Genomic DNA, 18,135 nt, shown 5'->3' on the forward strand with positions numbered 1-18,135 from the left:
ATGAAGGATGAGAGGAGACCTAATAGAGGTATATAAGATGTTGAGAGGCATAGATCGGGTGGACTCTCAGAGGCTTTTTCCCAGGGTGGAAATGTCTGCTACGAGAGGACACAGGTTTAAGGTGCTGGGGGGTAAGTACAGGGGAGATGTTCGGGGTAAGTTTTTCACACAGAGGGTGGTGGGTGCATGGAATCGGCTGCCGTCAGTGGTGGTGGAGGCGAACTCAATAGGGTCTTTTAAGAGACTCCTGGATGAGTACATGGGACTTAATAGGATGGAGCGTTATAGGTAGGTCCAGAAGGTAGGGGTGTGTTCGGTACAACTTGTGGGTCGAAGGGCCTGTTTGTGCTGTAGTTTTTCTATGTTCTAAGTCAACAGTCTTCGATCAGAGATCATTTACCAAGAAATTAATATCTGCAACCAGTATCACAGAGTAGCAGTAAACTCAATTTTGCTTTACAACTGGCCACATCTTTTAATGTATTCACAGCATAAATCAGGGAGTCTGGCGCTCAGCACTCCACTGTAATATGTCCAGGAGTAAATTAAGTCATGGTTTAAAAAAAAGTCTCTTATCTTGTGGTTAACTCTGACTGGGTCAACTAAAATATTGTTTGAACATTAACAACTGTTTTATTTGAATTACGTAGTCTATCCTGGGTTAGCCTTTGCTCCTCCTGAATTGTCCTCTTGAGGGTTTGCGGAAGACATTGCACTAAGTGACGGAAGCAGAGTGGGGAGGTTTAGGATGCGACTTTAAGGATATCCATGTCTCTCTCGATGGGGTTCTCTCTTCTGCGGTCTCTCGAAATCGAGGATGACGCCTGTCAGGCTTGGTGAGTCTTCAGATGACTGAGGAATCCGATTCTGGATCCACAAGGGGGGTGGTATTGTTGTTGTGTCAGGGGGGGGAGGGCAATGGAATTCACATCCCCAGGTTGGCTTTCCTCTCCTGGCTCTGCCGTTCTGCCTCACTCTCAAGTTGCAGAGTGTCCTGACGGACCAGGTGGAGCCATGCCGAGTGGTCCTCATCCAACTCCTCCCAGTTAGTGGTGTTGATGCCGCTGATCCTTCAGTGCATCCTCATACCTTCACCTTTCGCCACCCTTGGAGCTTTGGCCAATAAAGAGCTGGGAGAAGAGAAGGTGCTGGGCACCCGTCCATCGGAGTTGGTTCTGGGGGAGGACGGCTTCAATGCTGCTCGCCGCAGCTTCAGGGAAGATGCTGACGCTGGTCTGTCAGTCCTCCCATTTGACTCCCAGGATTCGCAGGTTACCAAAGTAGGGTTGCAGGTCTCAACTCATCTGACAACTGTGCACATCAGTTGTGCTGTGTGGAGTTAAGACAATGGCAACTGGGGGAGGGGGAAGGGATAGGGGCAGCGAGGGGAGGGGATGGGGGCAGCGAGGGGAGAGGGGCAGCAAGAGGAGAGGGTATGGGGGCAGTGAGGGGAGAGGGGCAGTGAGAGGCGAGGTCAGCGAGGGGAGGGGATGGGGGCAGCGAGGGGAGAGGATGGGGGCAGCGAGGGGAGGGGATGGGGGCAGTGAGGGGAGGGGATGGGGGCAGCGAGGGGAGGGGATGGGGGCAGCGAGCGGAGGGGATGGGGGCAGCGAGGGGAGGGGATGGGGGCAGCGAGCGGAGGGGATGGGGGCAGCGAGCGGAGGGGATGGGGGCAGCGAGGGGAGAGGATGGGGGCAGCGAGGGGAGGGGATGGGGGCAGCGAGCGGAGGGGATGGGGGCAGCGAGCGGAGGGGATGGGGGCAGCGAGGGGAGGGGATGGGGGCAGCGAGGGGAGGGGATGGGGGCAGCGAGGGGAGGGGATGGGGGCAGCGAGGGGAGAGGATGGGGCAGCGAGGGGAGAGGATGGGGGCAGCGAGGGGAGGGGATGGGGGCAGCGAGGGGAGGGGATGGGGGCAGCGAGCGGAGGGGATGGGGGCAGCGAGCGGAGGGGATGGGGGCAGCGAGCGGAGGGGATGGGGGCAGCGAGGGGAGGGGATGGGGGCAGCGAGGGGAGGGGAGGGGATGGGGGCAGCGAGGGGAGAGGGGGAGGGGATGGAGCAGCGAGGAAATAGGGGGAGGGGATGGAGGCAGCGAGGGGAGGAGGGAGGGGATGGGACAGCGAGGGGAGAGGGGGAGGGAATGGGGCAGCGAGGGGAGAGGGGGGAGGGGATGGAGCAGTGAGGGGAGAGGAGGGGGGATAGGGGCAGCAAGGGGAAAGAGGGATGGGGCAGCAAGGGGGGAGGGGAAGGGGGCAGCAAGGGGGGAGGGGAAGGGGGCAGCAAGGGGAGAGGGGGAGGGGAAGGGGACAGCAAGGGGAGAGGGGGAGGGGAAGGGGACAGCAAGAGGAGAGGGGGTGGGGAAGGGGACAGCAAGAGGAGAGGGGGTGGGGAAGGGGACAGCAAGGGGAGAGGGGGTGGGGAAGGGGACAGCAAGGGGAGAGGGGGAGGGGATGGCGGCAGCGAGGGGAGAGGGGAAGGGGAAGGGGACAGCAAGGGGAGAGGGGGTGGGGAAGGGGACAGCAAGGGGAGAGGGGGAGGGGATGGCGGCAGCGAGGGGAGAGGGGGAGGGGAAGGGGACAGCAAGGGGAGAGGGTGAAAATCAACTCTGTAGGGAAAAGAAATTTCTAAAGCTGGTCGAAACTCCAGAGGCGCCAGCATTTCACTGAGGGAACTCTTCCAGTTACCATATCCAATTCCTGCACAATTTTACAAGTTACAACATCCAATTATCCAATTATATTTAAACGTTACAACAAATTAAATGCAATTAGGAATCAAGTTATTAGGTCGGGTTGTTTTACAATTGCTCCCTTCGAGAACATTCTACACTGCACTACTGTCATATCAGGACCGCTGTTCCCAGTGGGATGTCTTCTTGGGACAGGAGGACAATATGTTAGTTTCCCCAATGTAACCTTGAAATGTAAGCATCCCAGTCAGAAGACAAGGGTTGGTGGTGGGGGGGGGGGGGGGCGCAAACCCTTTGCAGAGATGCTAAGTTAAATATATGGGTAAAATTCCTACCATTATTATGGTTAAAAAGCCAGTGTGCCCATTTGTATTCACGACAACGCGCTGATGAAACAACCCTCACAAAATGCTGAATTCCGAAAGATACGGGAGACAGGGCTTCTCAAATCAATTTGTACAAGTACATACTGTGACTGTGAGAAGAGACACGGGTGGCATCCTGTGCCAGGTGGTTACTGGAGACGTTGGCATCCTCCGACAGGTTTGGAGCGGGCCAGGCCTTACGGGCCAGCTTGACTGGGCCCTGCTGGATCCTGGTGTGTTCCGTGAACAATTTGAGTCTCTGCCCCGTTAAGTTGAGACGGGCTGGGCTGATGAGGGGGCGTCGGTGGTGCAAGGAACCGGAACTAGACGTCACCGATCCTGCCACCGATGGAGTTGGGGACAGCGAAGGAGAAGATGGCCGGCTTCCTGACTTCAAGGAGAAATAATCTACAGAAAGGGCAAATACAATCGCAGTCAGTCTCTTGCCTCAACGGCCGTAAATCCATTTATCAGTAAACACTGACAAAACATTCCTTAACTATTTGCTTCCATATATAATTTCTCAGATATTTTAAGATTTTGATGTTGGAGGAATTGAGTCAGGATTTATTCTATTTCCATCCATTGCGGGCTTCTGGGTCTCACTCAACCACCTGCAACTGGCATCAATTGCAGTGTTCATGTAAGCCTACTTGTGACACTAATAAATAAACTTAAATTTTAACCAAAAGAGAACATGCTGGAAAATCTCAGCAACTCTGGCAGCATCTGTAAGGAGAGAAAAGAGCTGACGTTTCGAGTTCAGATGACCCTTTGTCAAAGCTTTAACTTTAGTCTATCAGTGGCTAGCAGCCGGGAATGTCAGTGAGCTGCTGAGGGAAAAGGCCGAGGGAATTGGCAGCCATCTCTGTTTCTTGGAGCTGCCCTGGCAACGGTGCGTCCCTGCCTGTCGATACTCTCAGACGTGCCATTTGCACCATTAAAAGGCCAGATTGCATCCTATTTTCAAGCTGCTCTGGCCTACAGTTGGCTTGGCCGAATAATGGAGTTCCTGACACAGTGTAGGGCCAACGTGGCACAATCGAAATTACACTGTCCTTGGAAACCTGCTCTAATTTACCAAGTGGGGACGGACCTTCAGCCACTTGCCCTCACTGCTGTGCTGTCATCACACAGAAGCCGCCTCTGCGAAAAGAGGCTCTGACTCTCTCCCCATTCAACCTCCCCACTTTACCAATGAAACAGGCCGTTGACAGTAAACGCCCTAGGCTCACACTGGTTACTTTGATGAGGCTGTCTTTGCCAGTGGAGATGAACCCGAATGTTTAAAGCTTTAAAGTTTATTTATTATTAGTGTCACAAGGAGGTTTACATTAACACTGCAATGAAGTTGCTGTGAAAATCCCCTAGTCGCCACACTCCGGCATCTGTTTGGGTACACTGAGGGAGAATTTAGCATGGCCAATGCACCCTAACCAGCACGTCTTTCAGACTGTGGGAGGAAACCGGGGCACCCGGAGAAAACCCACGCAGACACGGGGAGAATGTGCAGACTCCGCACAGACAGGCCAGAATTGAACCCGGGTCCCTGGCACTGTGAGGCAGCAGTGCTAAGCACTGTGCCACCCTTACTTTTTACTGCACTACATCCTCTGCTCTCAACTCCGGTGGTCCTGCTTCTCCACTAGTTTCTCCCTTGCACTGTTTGTGAATTCTGTGCTTTCCTCGCCTCGCCTCCTGGCCATCTTCAGTAGTTCATTCTTTACTCTGACACGCGCTGTGTGTTTCCTGGTGTCGCCCGCTGCCACCCCACCACATGTGGAAAGAGAAGCGAAAGGCAGTAAACAAAAAAAAGGACAAAGAGGGAGAAGGAGAAAAGCAACAACGTTAACGCTACACGGAAAAGGAAACAATATTAAACGGGGCAGAATCAAAACCAGAGTCGAAAGTGAAGAGGAACCGCTTGAAATGAAGAGGAGAGACACAATGCTTTGCTGATTCGATGTTGCAATTGGCAATGGCTTCGAGCTGGAAAAGGAAATAAAGAGGGAAAAAAGGAACTGGGGGTGGGGTGGGGTGATAAAACTGATGCCAAAGAAGTTAATGGATAAACAGGTTCATCATTCCTTCCCCAGTAGTTGTCATCCCAGACAAAAACCATCACTTTATCCTTCCCTTCTTTGCTTTTTTGTACTGCTGTCGAAGCTTTTAATCTTGCACTCATCAGGACATTTGCAAGAATTCCAGTTGTAAAGGGAACAACGATTTAAACTCCACAAGAAGAGAATACTGTAGAGATCACTTGCCAACCAATCAGCACTCTCGTCTCATGACTGTTTGGCAAGTGGACTCTGTAGTACTCTCTTCTTGTGTAGTATAAATTGTTGTTCTCTTTACAACTGGTATTATTGCAAATGTCCTGATGAGTGCGAGATGAAAAGCTTCGACAGCATGTCTCTTTCCTCAGAAGTACTCCAGCTCTGTACTACCAAACGACTGTTTTCTCCGTTCCATCATCTGTCCTCCAGTTTTCCTTCATTTCCCCAGGTTTTGTCATTTTGATGGTCGAGTGTTGCATGGGGTGTGGAGGGGGGAGAAAGAGGAAGAGAGATTGGGGGTCTGGTGAGAGGTTACGGTTTGTAATACATATTTGATAATAGACGATCCGGCCATTTTTGTAATCCGGAGCAGGTTTTAAGGGGGCTAAAAGAGACTTGCATCTAAAAGACTCCACCCGTCCACCTGTGTAGATACAATGCAGCAAGTACTCCGTTTGAGAGCCAAGTATGTTAGTCAGGAAGAAAGCTTTGGATCAGAAAACAGTTTCCCATTCAGGGTGACTAATGTCACTTATCACTGCACTTTGTGGCCTTCTATGTTCTGTGAGCTGTCAGAATTGAAGACTGGTCAATGCTGGCTGGAATTCTCCCAAAATAATTCTAAGTGTCGAATGTGTGCGAAAACTGGAGTAATTCACGCTGGTTTTTTCAGTGGGAGTTTAGAGAAGAATCTCCCACACTCTTATGCAGTGCAGAGTGCCCTAGCATGAATCACACTGAAAGTGGGCAGGGCCTATTCCCGTACAAGAGGCCAGCAGCATAGCACTGAGCGGGCTACTGCACATGTGCTGATCTGTCAGTGCACAGTAGCCCCGCACTGCCGGCCTCCCAATCCCCGCAACGCTGGCCCTCTGGTCCCCCCCCCCCCCCCCCCCCCCCCCCCATGGCCTGATCGCTGGCCCCCCGACCATTCCCAGGCCCAGCCCCGACACCCCCCCCTTCCTGGCCCATCCCAATCTCCAGCCCACCCCCCATCCCGATTCCCCCTCCCACGCGGCAGTTACCACACACCCCCCCCCCCCCCCCCCCGCAGTGCTGACCCCACCCCCAGCAAGCTGATCACCCACCCAGCCCGCTCTGCAATCACACTTTCTTAATTGCTAACATCGTGGGTTTTGGTGTCCATATCTATAGGAATAGCGCCTCGCACTGTCCTTCAATCTAGCTGAGGAGTTAACGACTCTCACCAACTTTTACAGATGCACCCGAGAAAGCATTCTTTCTGGTTGTATCACAGCTTGGTATGGCTCCTGCTCCGCCCAAGACTGCAAGAAACTACAAAAGGTTGTGAATGTAGCCCAATCCATCACGCAAACCAGCCTCCCATCCATTGACTCTGTCTACGCTTCCTGCTGCCTCGGCAAAGCAGGCAGCATAATTAAGGACCCCATGCACCGCGGACATTCTCTCTTCCACCTTCTTCCCTCGGGAAAAACATACAAAAGTCTGAGGTCACGTACCAACCGACTCAAGAACAGCTTCTTCCCCGCTGCTGTTAGACTTTTGAGTGGACCTACCTCGCACTAAGCTGATCTTTCTCTACACCCTAGCTATGACTGTAACACTGCATTCTGCACCCTCTCCTTTCCTTCTCTATGAACGGTATGTTTTGTCTGTATAGCGCACAAGAAACAGCATTTTTCACTGCATGTTAATACATGTGACAATAATAAATCAAATCATAAAGCCCCATCTTTGCGGTTGATTTTGAAATTTGTTAGGTCTCCTTTTCTTTTAAAGAAAAATAAATGTCTTTAGCTCGGCATGTTAAAAAAATGTTCAACCTTTGCAACTTTGATTCTCAGCTGACATTGAAATGATGATGTGGTGTTTGTTGTGGTGTTGTCTCAGTGTTGTGGCTAGTTTTGAGGGAAAGCATTGTGTGTTTCTTTGATAAGATTTGTTGGGTAGCGCACAGGCGATATTCATTTTTGTGACACAATAATTATAAGAGCTAGGCCTTCTTTTGTTTTTAAGATAGCACTTTTGGGATAACCGCACAATCTTAACCATATTTTTGGCGCCTGTTCCCTCACGTGATGAGAATGCAGCTTTTCTATTTGTCTGTCTCCCCCAGGTGTGGTTTAATTACAGAACATTAAACACAGTGGTTTTGTACACCTGTGTTTTCTTGGGCACGAGTTGTAAACACTTGAGCTAATTACTACTATTGGCATTCCAATTATAATTATCATTTGAAATAACCTGAATTTGGTCTTTTAAACGCAGAACTCCTGTTTTTAAAAACACAGTAAGAGGTTTAACAACACCAGGTTAAAGTCCAACAGGTTTATTTGGTAGCAAAAGCCACACAAGCTTTCGGAGCTCTAAGCCCCTTCTTCAGGTGAGTGGGAATTCTGTTCACAAACAGAGCATATAAAGACACAAACTCAATTTACATGAATAATGGTTGGAATGCGAATACTTACAACTAATCAAGTCTTTAAGAAACAAAACAGCATGAGTGGAGAGAGCATCAAGACAGGCTAAAAAGATGTGTATTGTCTCCAGACAAGACAGCCAGTGAAACTCTGTGGGGGTTACAAATAGTGGGACATGAACCCAATATCCCAGTTGAGGCCGTCCTCGTGTGTGCGGAACTTGGCTATCAGTTTCTGCTCAGCGACTCTGCGCCGTCGTGTGTCGTGAAGGCCGCCTTGGAGAACGCTTACCCGAATATCAGAGGCCGAATGCCCGTGACCGCTGAAGTGCTCCCCAACAGGAAGAGAACAGTCTTGCCTGGTGATTGTCGAGCGGTGTTCATTCATCCGTTGTCGCAGCGTCTGCATAGTTTCCCCAATGTACCATGCCTCGGGACATCCTTTCTTGCAGCGTATCAGGTAGACAACGTTGGCCGAGTTGCAAGAGTATGTACCGTGTACCTGGTGGATGGTGTTCTCACGTGAGATGATGGCATCTGTGTCGATGATCCGGCACGTCTTGCAGAGGTTGCTGTGGCAGGGTTGTGTGGTGTCATGGTCACTGTTCTCCTGAAGGCTGGGTAGTTTGCTGCGGACAATGGTCTGTTTGAGGTTGTGCGGTTGTTTGAAGGCAAGAAGTGGGGGTGTGGGGATGGCCTTGGCGAGATGTTCATCTTCATCAATGACATGTTGAAGGCTCCGGAGGAGATGCCGTAGCTTCTCCGCTCCGGGGAAGTACTGGACAACGAAGGGTACTCTGTCCACTGTGTCCCGTGTTTGTCTTCTGAGGAGGTCGGTGCGGTTTTTCGCTGTGGCGCGTTGGAACTGTTGATCAATGATTCGAGCGCCATATCCTGTTCTTATGAGGGCATCTTTCAGCGTCTGGAGGTGTCTGTTGCGATCCTCCTCATCCGAGCAGATCCTGTGTATACGGAGGGCTTGTCCGTAGGGGATGGCTTCTTTAACGTGTTCAGGGTGGAAGCTGGAGAAGTGGAGCATCGTGAGGTTATCTGTGGGCTTGCGGTACAGTGAGGTGCTGAGGTGACCATCCTTAATGGAGATGCGTGTGTCCAAGAATGCAACCGATTCCGGAGAGTAGTCCATGGTGATTCTGATGGTGGGATGGAACTTGTTGATGTCATCATAGAGTTGTTTCAGTGATTGTTCACCACGAGTCCAAAGGAAGAAAATGTCATCGATGTATCTAGTGTATAGCATCGGTTGAAGGTCCCGTGCTGTGAAACATTCACAATCTATTGGGACATCCCTAATTCTCGCTCTTTCTTCAGATCCCAGCTCCGACCAAAGTTGGGATGAGAACACTAGCTTTCTGCCATTCTTGTAAAACATAGAAACTAGAATCAGGAGGAGGACATTCGGCCCTTCGAGCCTGCTCCGCCGATAATTTTGATCATAGCTGGTCATTGAATTCACAATAAAGAAAGCTGCACGGTGGCACAGTGATTAGCACTGCTGCCTCACAGCGTCAGGGACCCGGCTTCAATTCCAGCCTGTGTGGAGTTTGCACGTTCTGACTGTCTGCGTCTGTCTGTCTGTCCACTGGGTGCTCCGGTTTCCTCCCACAGTCCAATGATGTGCAGGTTAGGTCAATTGGCCTGACACTAGGTGGGTTACCCTGCTAACCCACCTAGTGTCAGGTGGGTTAGCAGAGTAAATATGTGGAGTTAGGGGAATAGGGCCTGGGTGGGATTGTGGTCGGTGCAGACTTCATGGGCCGAATGTCTCCTACTGCATTCTAGGGATTCTATGATAGTCTATAATATATTATAATATCCTGATCCCCACTTCCCCCCCATATCCCCAAAGTGCTTTGCCTAGAGGCTTTGAATGTACGAGTGCACAGGTCTGACCTCAATGTTGGAGTCTCAGCGATGTCAAACACAAACACAGATTCCCTGCCATTTCCCCTTGTCCCGGGGAGAAAGCAACTAAAGTTAAAGTTGGAAGTTTATTTATTAGTGTCACAAATAGGCTTACATTAACACTGCAATGAAGTTACTATTAGCTTCTTGGGGGAACAAGAAAAATAGACATAACACAACATAACATGCAAGTTAGCAGCCAACTCCTTAACAACTCCAAAAACAATGTGTAAGATCTATCAGTTTACTGCATTGCCAGGGCAAGGGAAAACAGAAGATCAAAATCTGTAATATTCACACACAGCTTCTGGTACTAATGCAGACTGGTTTATTTTGCTAACTCACCAGCTATCTTTACATCTATATCAGTTCCAATTATATTCAAAGTGCTACATCAGTGTGAACTCCCACTTTTTTCATTCTAAATTCCCATCTCTGAATTATAATGGACTAAGCTTGAGTAAATCAATGTTTGCAATTACACACGCTGTCCAATGGGGGTGCTGAAATGCCACTACTGGTGGGAGGGTGTAATGACAGTGTTCCAAATTTGTCATAGAGTCATACAGTGCATAAAAGTCCATTCGGCCCATCGAGTCTGCACCCAACAATAACGACCGCTAAAGGCGCGCTAATCCCATTTTCCTGCACTTGTCCCATATCCAAGCGCTCGTCCAAATATTTTTTTTAAAGGTTGTAAGGTTTCCAGCCTCCACTACCTTCCCAGGCAGCGCATTCCAGATTCCCACCACCCTCTGGGTGAAAAAGCTTTTTCTCAAATCCCCCCCCCCCCGAATATCCTGCCCTTCACCCTAAAACCGTGCCCCCTCGTGATTGACCCTTCAACCAAGGGGAACAGCTGCTCCCTACTCACACTATCCATACCCCTCATAATCTTATACACCTAAATCATGTCTCCCCGCTTTGTGAGGAGGATTTATCCAATCTTACAAGCTGTCACTCCAGTCTGAACCATGGAGGAAGGGATTGAATGGACGCCTGCTTCATCTGCAGCACCAAGTACAAGTATTAAGTTTCAAATTAAGTCTATTTATTAGTGTCACAAGTAGGCTGACATTAACACTGCAATGAAGTTACTGTGAAAATCCCCTAGTCGCCACACTCCGGACGCCTGTTCGGGTTACACTGAGGGAGAATTTAGCACGGCCAGTGCACCTAACCAGCACGTCTTTCTGACTGTGGGAGGAAATCGGAGCACCCGGAGGAAACCCACGCAGACACAGGGAGAACGTGCAGACTCCACACAGAGAGTGACCCAAGCCGGGAATTGAACATGGGTCCCTTGCGCTGTGAGGCAGCAGTGCTAACCACTGTGCCACCGTGCCACCGCAGTATTATATGTTTTTCTAAAACCAGCAACTGGAGAATGACATTTCTTAAATTTTCTCAAGAGAGCCACTCAGCCATGTCGCTTACCTTTACGTTTCTTCAACTTGCATGATCCAAACGATATTTGACAGAACCCACAATTTCAACCCGTTTTACTGTTACTTTCCCGTCATTGTAACATTCGAACCCTCACAATTTATCTGATCCCAACAAAGAGTGATCTGAATTCATGCAAGTTAAGGTAATGAGGGAAATGGTCGAGATGGATTCAAGAAACACAGTACAGGATGTTTTCTTGACTTTGGGAACAACATGACCAACTTCAATGGTCTTTTCTGGTCCTGGGATTTTGATTTGATTTATTATTGTCACATGTGAGAAGTGTTGTTTCTTGCACGCAATACAGGCAAAGCATACCGTTCATAGAGAAGGAAAGGAGAGAGTGGTGAATGTAGTGTCACAGTCATAGCTGGGGGTGTAGAGAAAGATCAATTTAATATAAGGTAGGTCCATTCAAAAATCTGACAGCAGCAGGGAAGAAGCTGTTCTTGAGTCAGCTGGTACGGGACCTCAGACTTTTGCATCTTTTACCCAAAGGAAGAAGGTGGAAGAAAATATGTCCGGGGTGCGTGGGGACCTTAATTATGCTGGCTGTTTTGCCGAGGCAGCGGGAAGTGTAGACAGAGTCAATGGATGGGAGGCTGGTTTGTGTGATGGATTGGGCTTCATTCATGGCCCTTTGTAGTTTCTTGTGATCTTGGGCAGAGCAGGAGCCATACCAAGCTGTGATACAACCAGAAAGAATGCTTTCTATGGAGCATCTGGAGAAGCTGATGAGTGGGCATGCCAAATCTCCTTAGTCTCCTGAGAAAGTAGAGGCGTTGGTGGGCTTTCCTAACTATAGCGTCGGCATGGGGGGGGGGATCAGGACAGGTTGTTGGTGACCTGGACACCTAAAAACTTCTCACGTAAGCAAAGCATATGGGAGAAATGCAACAAGCTTTGGTATTTACCTCACCCCAGCTCCCAACTAAATCCTGACCACCTCGAGAAAAATATTTCCATGATGTGTCTGGATACTCTGAAGACGTCATATACACGCGAAACATTGACTCTGTTTCTCCACAGATGCTGCCAGGCCTGCTGAGCATTTCCAGCATTTTGCCTGTTTTAATTTCAGATTTCCAGCATCCGCAGTGTTTAGCTTCTATTCCGTTAACTGTTTGCCTGACAGTTAAATGAGGCCTGGACATTATGTGGAGTATAAAGCTCCTCTTTTACAAGTTAATTAGCGGAGATCGCAGCATCGTAGAATGGTTACAGCACGGTAGCAGGCCATTCTGCCCATTTCCTCTCAGCAAGAGCGAACTCACCTCATCCCATTCCCACATCCTTCCCCTGCAGCCCTGCAAACCTTTTCTCTTTAGGTAATTGCCCGAGTCTCTTTGGAAGGCCTCAGTCGAATCTGCCTCCACCTCACTCCCAGGCAGCGCATTCCAGTTCCTCATCACCTGCTGTGCTACAAGAGTCCTCCCTTATTTTGCCTCTGCTTCTTTTGCCAAGTTCATGGGGGAAAATGTTCAAACCAATCCAACCAGGACATTTGTTGACAAAGACGAAAACAAAATCCTCAATGTTCAAGGAGCACAAGGAATAAAAGGAAAAGGAGTCCATGTGACAGGGAATAATATGATAAAGATTCCTGTGGGATCATTTCTGTTCTACACCCTCATTTTATAATATGCGCTATTTCAAACTGCTCACATCAAAATACCAATTATACTTGCCTTGGGGGAACACAGTGAAGGTCCTATTAGGACAGATTGAGTGAACTAGGCCTTTGTTCCTTCAAGTTTAGAAGAATGTGAGGTGATCAGATTAAAACATATAAAATTCCCAAGGGGCTCGATAAGGCAAATCATAGAATCCAACAGTGCAGAAGGAGGCCATTTGTCCATCGAGTCTGCCCCGACCACAAAGCCACCCGGGCCCTATTCCCATAACCCCATGTACTTACCCGAGCTAGTCCCCCGACATTAAGGGGCAATACAGCATGGTCAATCAACCTAACTCGCACATCTTTGGGGAGTGGGAGGAAACCGGAGCACCCGGAGGAAACCTATGCAGACACAGGGAGAACGTGTAAGCTCCACACAGACAGTAACCTGAGGCCTGAATTGAACCTGGGTCCCTGGCGCTGTGAGGCAGCAGTGCTAACCACTGTGCCACCGCGCCGCCACATGGTGCACAATGGTTAGCAGGGATAAGGTTTTCCCTGGTTGAGGGTTCTAGAACTAGAGACTCAGAATTGGGAGTCGGCCATTTAGGACTGAGGTGAGGAAAGATTTCTTTACCGAAAGGGTTGTGAACCTTTGGAATTCTCAAACCCGGAGAGTAGCGGATGCTCATGTTGAGTACATTCAAGTGAGGAATCAACAAGCGTTTGGGTATGGGCGGCACGGTGGCACAGTGGCTAGCACTGCCGCCTCACAGCGCCAGGGACCCGGGTTCAATTCCCAGCTTGGGTCACTGTCTGTGTGGAGTCTGCACATTCTTCCCATGTCTGCATGGGTTTTCCTCCAGGTGCTCCAGTTTCCTCCCACGGTCCAAAGATGTGCGAGTTAGGTTGATTGGCAGTGTTAAATTGCCCCTTAGTTTCAGGGGGACTAGCAGGGTAAATACTTGAGGTTATGGGGAAAGGGCCTGGGTGGGATTGTTGTCGGTGCAGGCTCGATGGGCCAAATGGCCTCTCTCTGCACTGTGGGGATTCTATGATGGGAATTGAGGGATATGCAGGTATAGGAAGATGTAGCTGAGGGAAAAGATCAGTCATGATCTTATTAAATGGCGGAACAGATTTGACGGGCCGAATGCTCCTATTTCTGATGTTCAGCAATTTATACTTTGGCCCATTTCACAGAACTTATTCAGATTGTATATTTGCAACAGCATTTCCAATAGCGATATATTTGATTAGCAAGCTTACATTGATATGAAAAGAAAACAGAGAATATGCTGGAAATACTCAGCATTGTCCGACCTTCTTAGCGTTTCCGGTGTTTTCCGGTGTTGGATCTCCGGCATCCACTGTATCTTCCTTTTACAATTATATAACACCATCAAACCCTCAGAACATCCCAAAACGCAACACAGTAAATCAAGTCCAGTCAGTGTTGCTTTGGAGACAAATATGGCAGCCAATTTAGGCACCTCATGGCCCCAAAACAGTGAATGAGACCAATTAAGCAGTGGTTATAGTGTTGATTGAGGGACGAATGTTGGCCAGGATATCGTAATCTCCCGGTCTTCTTTGAATAGTGTCTTGGAATCTTTGGAGTTTGCCTGAACAGACAAGACCACTGCCCGAACAATATACAAGACCCATAAAGACATAGGAGCAGAATTAGGCCATTCGGCCCATCGGGTCTGCTCTGCTATTCAATCATGGCTGTTAAGTTTCTCAACCCCATTCTCCCGCCTTTTCCCCATAACCTTTGATCCCTTTCCCAATCAAGAACCTATCTATCTCTGTCTTAAATACACTCAATGACCTGACTTCCACAGCCTTCTGTGGCAATCAATTCCACAGATTCACCACCCTCTGGCTGAAGAAATTCCTCCTCATCTCGGTTCTCATCTCTTTACTCTGAGGCTGTGCCCTGGGATCTTAGACTAGCCTACTAATGGAAACATCTTCCTCATGTCCACTCTATCCAGGCTTTTCAGTATTCTATAAGTTTCAATGTGATCCCCCTCATTGATCCTTCTAAACTCCATCGACTACAGACCCAGACAGAGTCCTCAAACGCTCCACATAGTCAAACGTTTCATATAGGTATAGCCTTTCCTCAGTACTGACACACCTTAAGGAGCAAGGCTGATGCCCAAGTGCGTTACTGCACTGAATTTTGATGCATCAGAAGAAGCATTCGATTTCTGCATCATATCGTGGGGTGCAGGCTGCTTTTATATTGGAGCTGTTTTAGTTAGAAAAACTGTACAATTCTGTCACCAGGCATTTTTGGTTAGTACTGCAAACTGACTCAAAGACAATGCTCTCCTCGGGGTAAATGAATGTTGCTACACAAGGTGTTTAAAGACTTTTTAGTGCCACAATCTCAGCCTCCCTGATTCCATTACATGCTGAGGAGATGAAGTAATTAGCTAATAATGTAGTAAGTTTGCAACCTACCCTTGATTTAAGCACACTACATTGTGTTCTTCTGTCCAAAGAAATGGGGGTTGGCGGGAGGGGGATCATTTAGCCCATTGCCAGTCAATGAGATCATGACTGATCTGGGATCCAATTCCACATACTTGTCTTTGTTCCAAATTTCTACCATCCTCTGTGCTTCCGAATTTCATTCTTGAATAGTCTGTCTCTAATGTTTACACAATGTCTCCAAGTTCTGGACACCTAAACCAGCAGAAACGGTTTCCCCCGATTAATTCTGTTTCCCTTAAAAACCTGAACACTTCAATCAAATCACTCCTTAACCTTAACCCTATGTTTGTGTAATCTCTTGTAATTTAACCCTCGGGAGTCAGATATCATCCACTCCTAGCCTGGCTTTCATGCACTCGCGTGCATGATTTTGGTACTACAAATAAACATACCTGAAGGGGGTGAATCCTTGCACATCGTTGTTTGGGATGGCGGGCGACTCCCACTGAACAAATAGCCTGAATCTGTTGAAGAACATGAACACAAGCATTTAGTCCCCAATCAGTAGCAAACACTCAAGAATTTTGGCTGCATGCAACCCTTAACTATCGCAGTTGGAACGGAAAAAACTTGGAAATAATTCAGAGATGATAATAAAATTAATCATTTCAAAGTTCAGATTGCCACAGGAATCTGCATCAATTATAGACATGTTCATCTGATATAGCTCACAGAAGCACACAGTACACTGACAGGCAGATAGAGATAAGTGCTAATCCTCTACTCTTGTCAAGTTAACATGTTGGTACATGACTGACTGATTAGACGGATGAAGATGACAATTCATCCAACAAGTAATGATGTGTCAAATGACTTGAACATTACAGCAATACACAATATGTCAGTGTTTCTCTTAAGAAAGAAAACTGAGACAGATTTCCCTTAAGGATTCAATTTAGCCCATTTGACAACATATTAGCGGGAATTCTGTTACTGTAAGGATTATATTTTAGACTGCGGTCATCGGATCAGAACACAGAAGGAAGCCATTCGGTCCACTGCAAAAATGCCAGCTCTTTGATAGAGCTATCTGATCAGTCTCACCCTTTGCTCTTTCGCCATAGAAATATCTCCCATCTTCAAATATTTGTCTAAATCTCTTTTGCATGTTGCTATTAAATCTGCTTCTGCCGCCCTTTCAGGCAGCGAATTCCCAATCACAACACCTCGCTGCGTAAACAATAAAAAATACTTAGAGCATAGAATCCCTACAGTGCCGACAGAGGCCTCCTGCGGAGGAAACCCACGCAGACACGGAGAGAACATGCAGACCCCCGCACAGAGAGTGACCTGAGCCAGGAATCGAACCCAGGTCCCTGGCACTGTGAGGCAGCAGCGTTAACCACTGTGCCAAGGAAGGTGACTAAGACAAGACTGTCAATCCACCTAACTTGCACATCTTATGAACTGTGGGAGGAAACCAGAGTACCTAGAGGAAACGCACACAAACATGGGGAGAACGTGCAAACTCATACAGAGAGTGACCCAAGGCAGGAATTGAACCCGGGTTCCTGGCGCGGTGAGGCAGTAGTGCTAACCACTATGCCACCGCACTGCAATCTAAACACTGTGCCACCGCGGCACCCTCTAAACACTGTGCCACCGCGGCGCCCTCTAAACACTGTGCCACCCTCTAAACACTGCCACCGCGGTGCCCTCTAAACACTGTGCCGCCCATCATCTCTGGTTGTTTTGCTAATCGCCTCAAGTCTGTGTCATTTGGTTATTGGCCCTTCTGTCGATGGAAACAGTTTCTCGTTACTTACTCTATCAAAACCCTCTATGATTTTTGAACGTCTCTATCAAATTTCCTCCTAAGCTTCTGAGCTTGAAGCAGAACCTCAGCTTCTCCACTCTCTCTGCATAACTGAAATCCATCACCCCTGGCATTATTCTAGTAAATCTCTTCCACACCCTCTCCAACAGGCTTTGACTTCCTTCCGAAAGCCTGGTTGCCCAGACTTGAGCACAATACTCTCACTGAGGCCTATGGAGTGATTTACAAAGGTTTAAGAATAACATCCTTGCTTTTGTATGCTATCCATCTATTGTCAAGGCCTAGCATCATGTCTGTGTGAATAGAAAGGATGCATTATACAGTGCTCAGGAAGTTTAGTTTATTTATTAGTGTCACAAGTAGGCTTACATTAACACTGCAATGGAGTTACTGTGTAAATACCCTAGTCGCCACAGTCCGGCGCCTGTTCGGATACACTGAGGGAGAATTTAGCATGGCCAATGCACCTAACCAGCACGTCGTTTGGATTGTGGGAGGAAACCAGAGCATCCGGAGGAAACCCACACAGACACGGAGAGAACATGCAGACCCCGCACAGAGAGTGACCTGAGCCAGGAATCGAACCAAGGTCCCTGGCGCTGTGAGGCAGCAGCGTTAACCACTGTGCCAAGGAAGGTGACTAAGACAAGACTGCAACCATCGGAGACAACTGAGCATTTAATGAAGAGGATACATGAGAAGCTTTCAGTCTCTCCACAAGATTGTCTGAGTGTAAGGAATTAAAACCAGAAATGATTTCCAGACAAGGTCTTTTAAACCGCCTTTTCTTTTAAAATAAAACTATAGTGTAAATGTATGAAGTTTGGTTAACAGAACACAAAAGAGCAATTAGATACCAGCACATTTCCAACAATCAAGCGTAGGTAACTGATTCTGCAGTTGGCAAAATAATGAAAATGACATTTATTGATGCAGTTTACGCGTATTTTAAAATCGCTCAAACATCTTTAAACATTAAATTAAGGGCGGCACAGCGGTTAGCACTGCTGCCTCACAGCGCCAGGGATCCGGGTTCCATTCCGGCCTCGGGCCACTGTCTGTGTGGAGTCTGCACGTTCTCCCCGTGTCTGCGTGGGTCTCCTCCGGGTGCTCCGGTTTGCTCCCAC

General features: G+C 48.4%; 1 protein-coding gene across 1 annotated transcript in view; it reads right to left on the bottom strand.

The window, feature by feature from the left end:
• The window catches only part of LOC144509838 (transmembrane protein 201-like), an 80,904-nt gene that overhangs the window by 26,618 nt on the left and 36,151 nt on the right, over positions 1 to 18,135 (bottom strand). The window contains exons 2-3 of the mRNA XM_078238721.1: positions 15,624 to 15,695; positions 3,159 to 3,461 (exon numbers count right to left, since the gene is read on the bottom strand). Coding sequence (XP_078094847.1) covers positions 3,159 to 3,461; positions 15,624 to 15,695 — 375 coding nt within the window. The remainder of the gene's footprint in view (positions 1 to 3,158; positions 3,462 to 15,623; positions 15,696 to 18,135) is intronic.

The sequence above is a fragment of the Mustelus asterias genome, chromosome 22 (genome assembly GCF_964213995.1).
Source record: "Mustelus asterias chromosome 22, sMusAst1.hap1.1, whole genome shotgun sequence".
Lineage (NCBI taxonomy): Eukaryota > Metazoa > Chordata > Chondrichthyes > Carcharhiniformes > Triakidae > Mustelus > Mustelus asterias.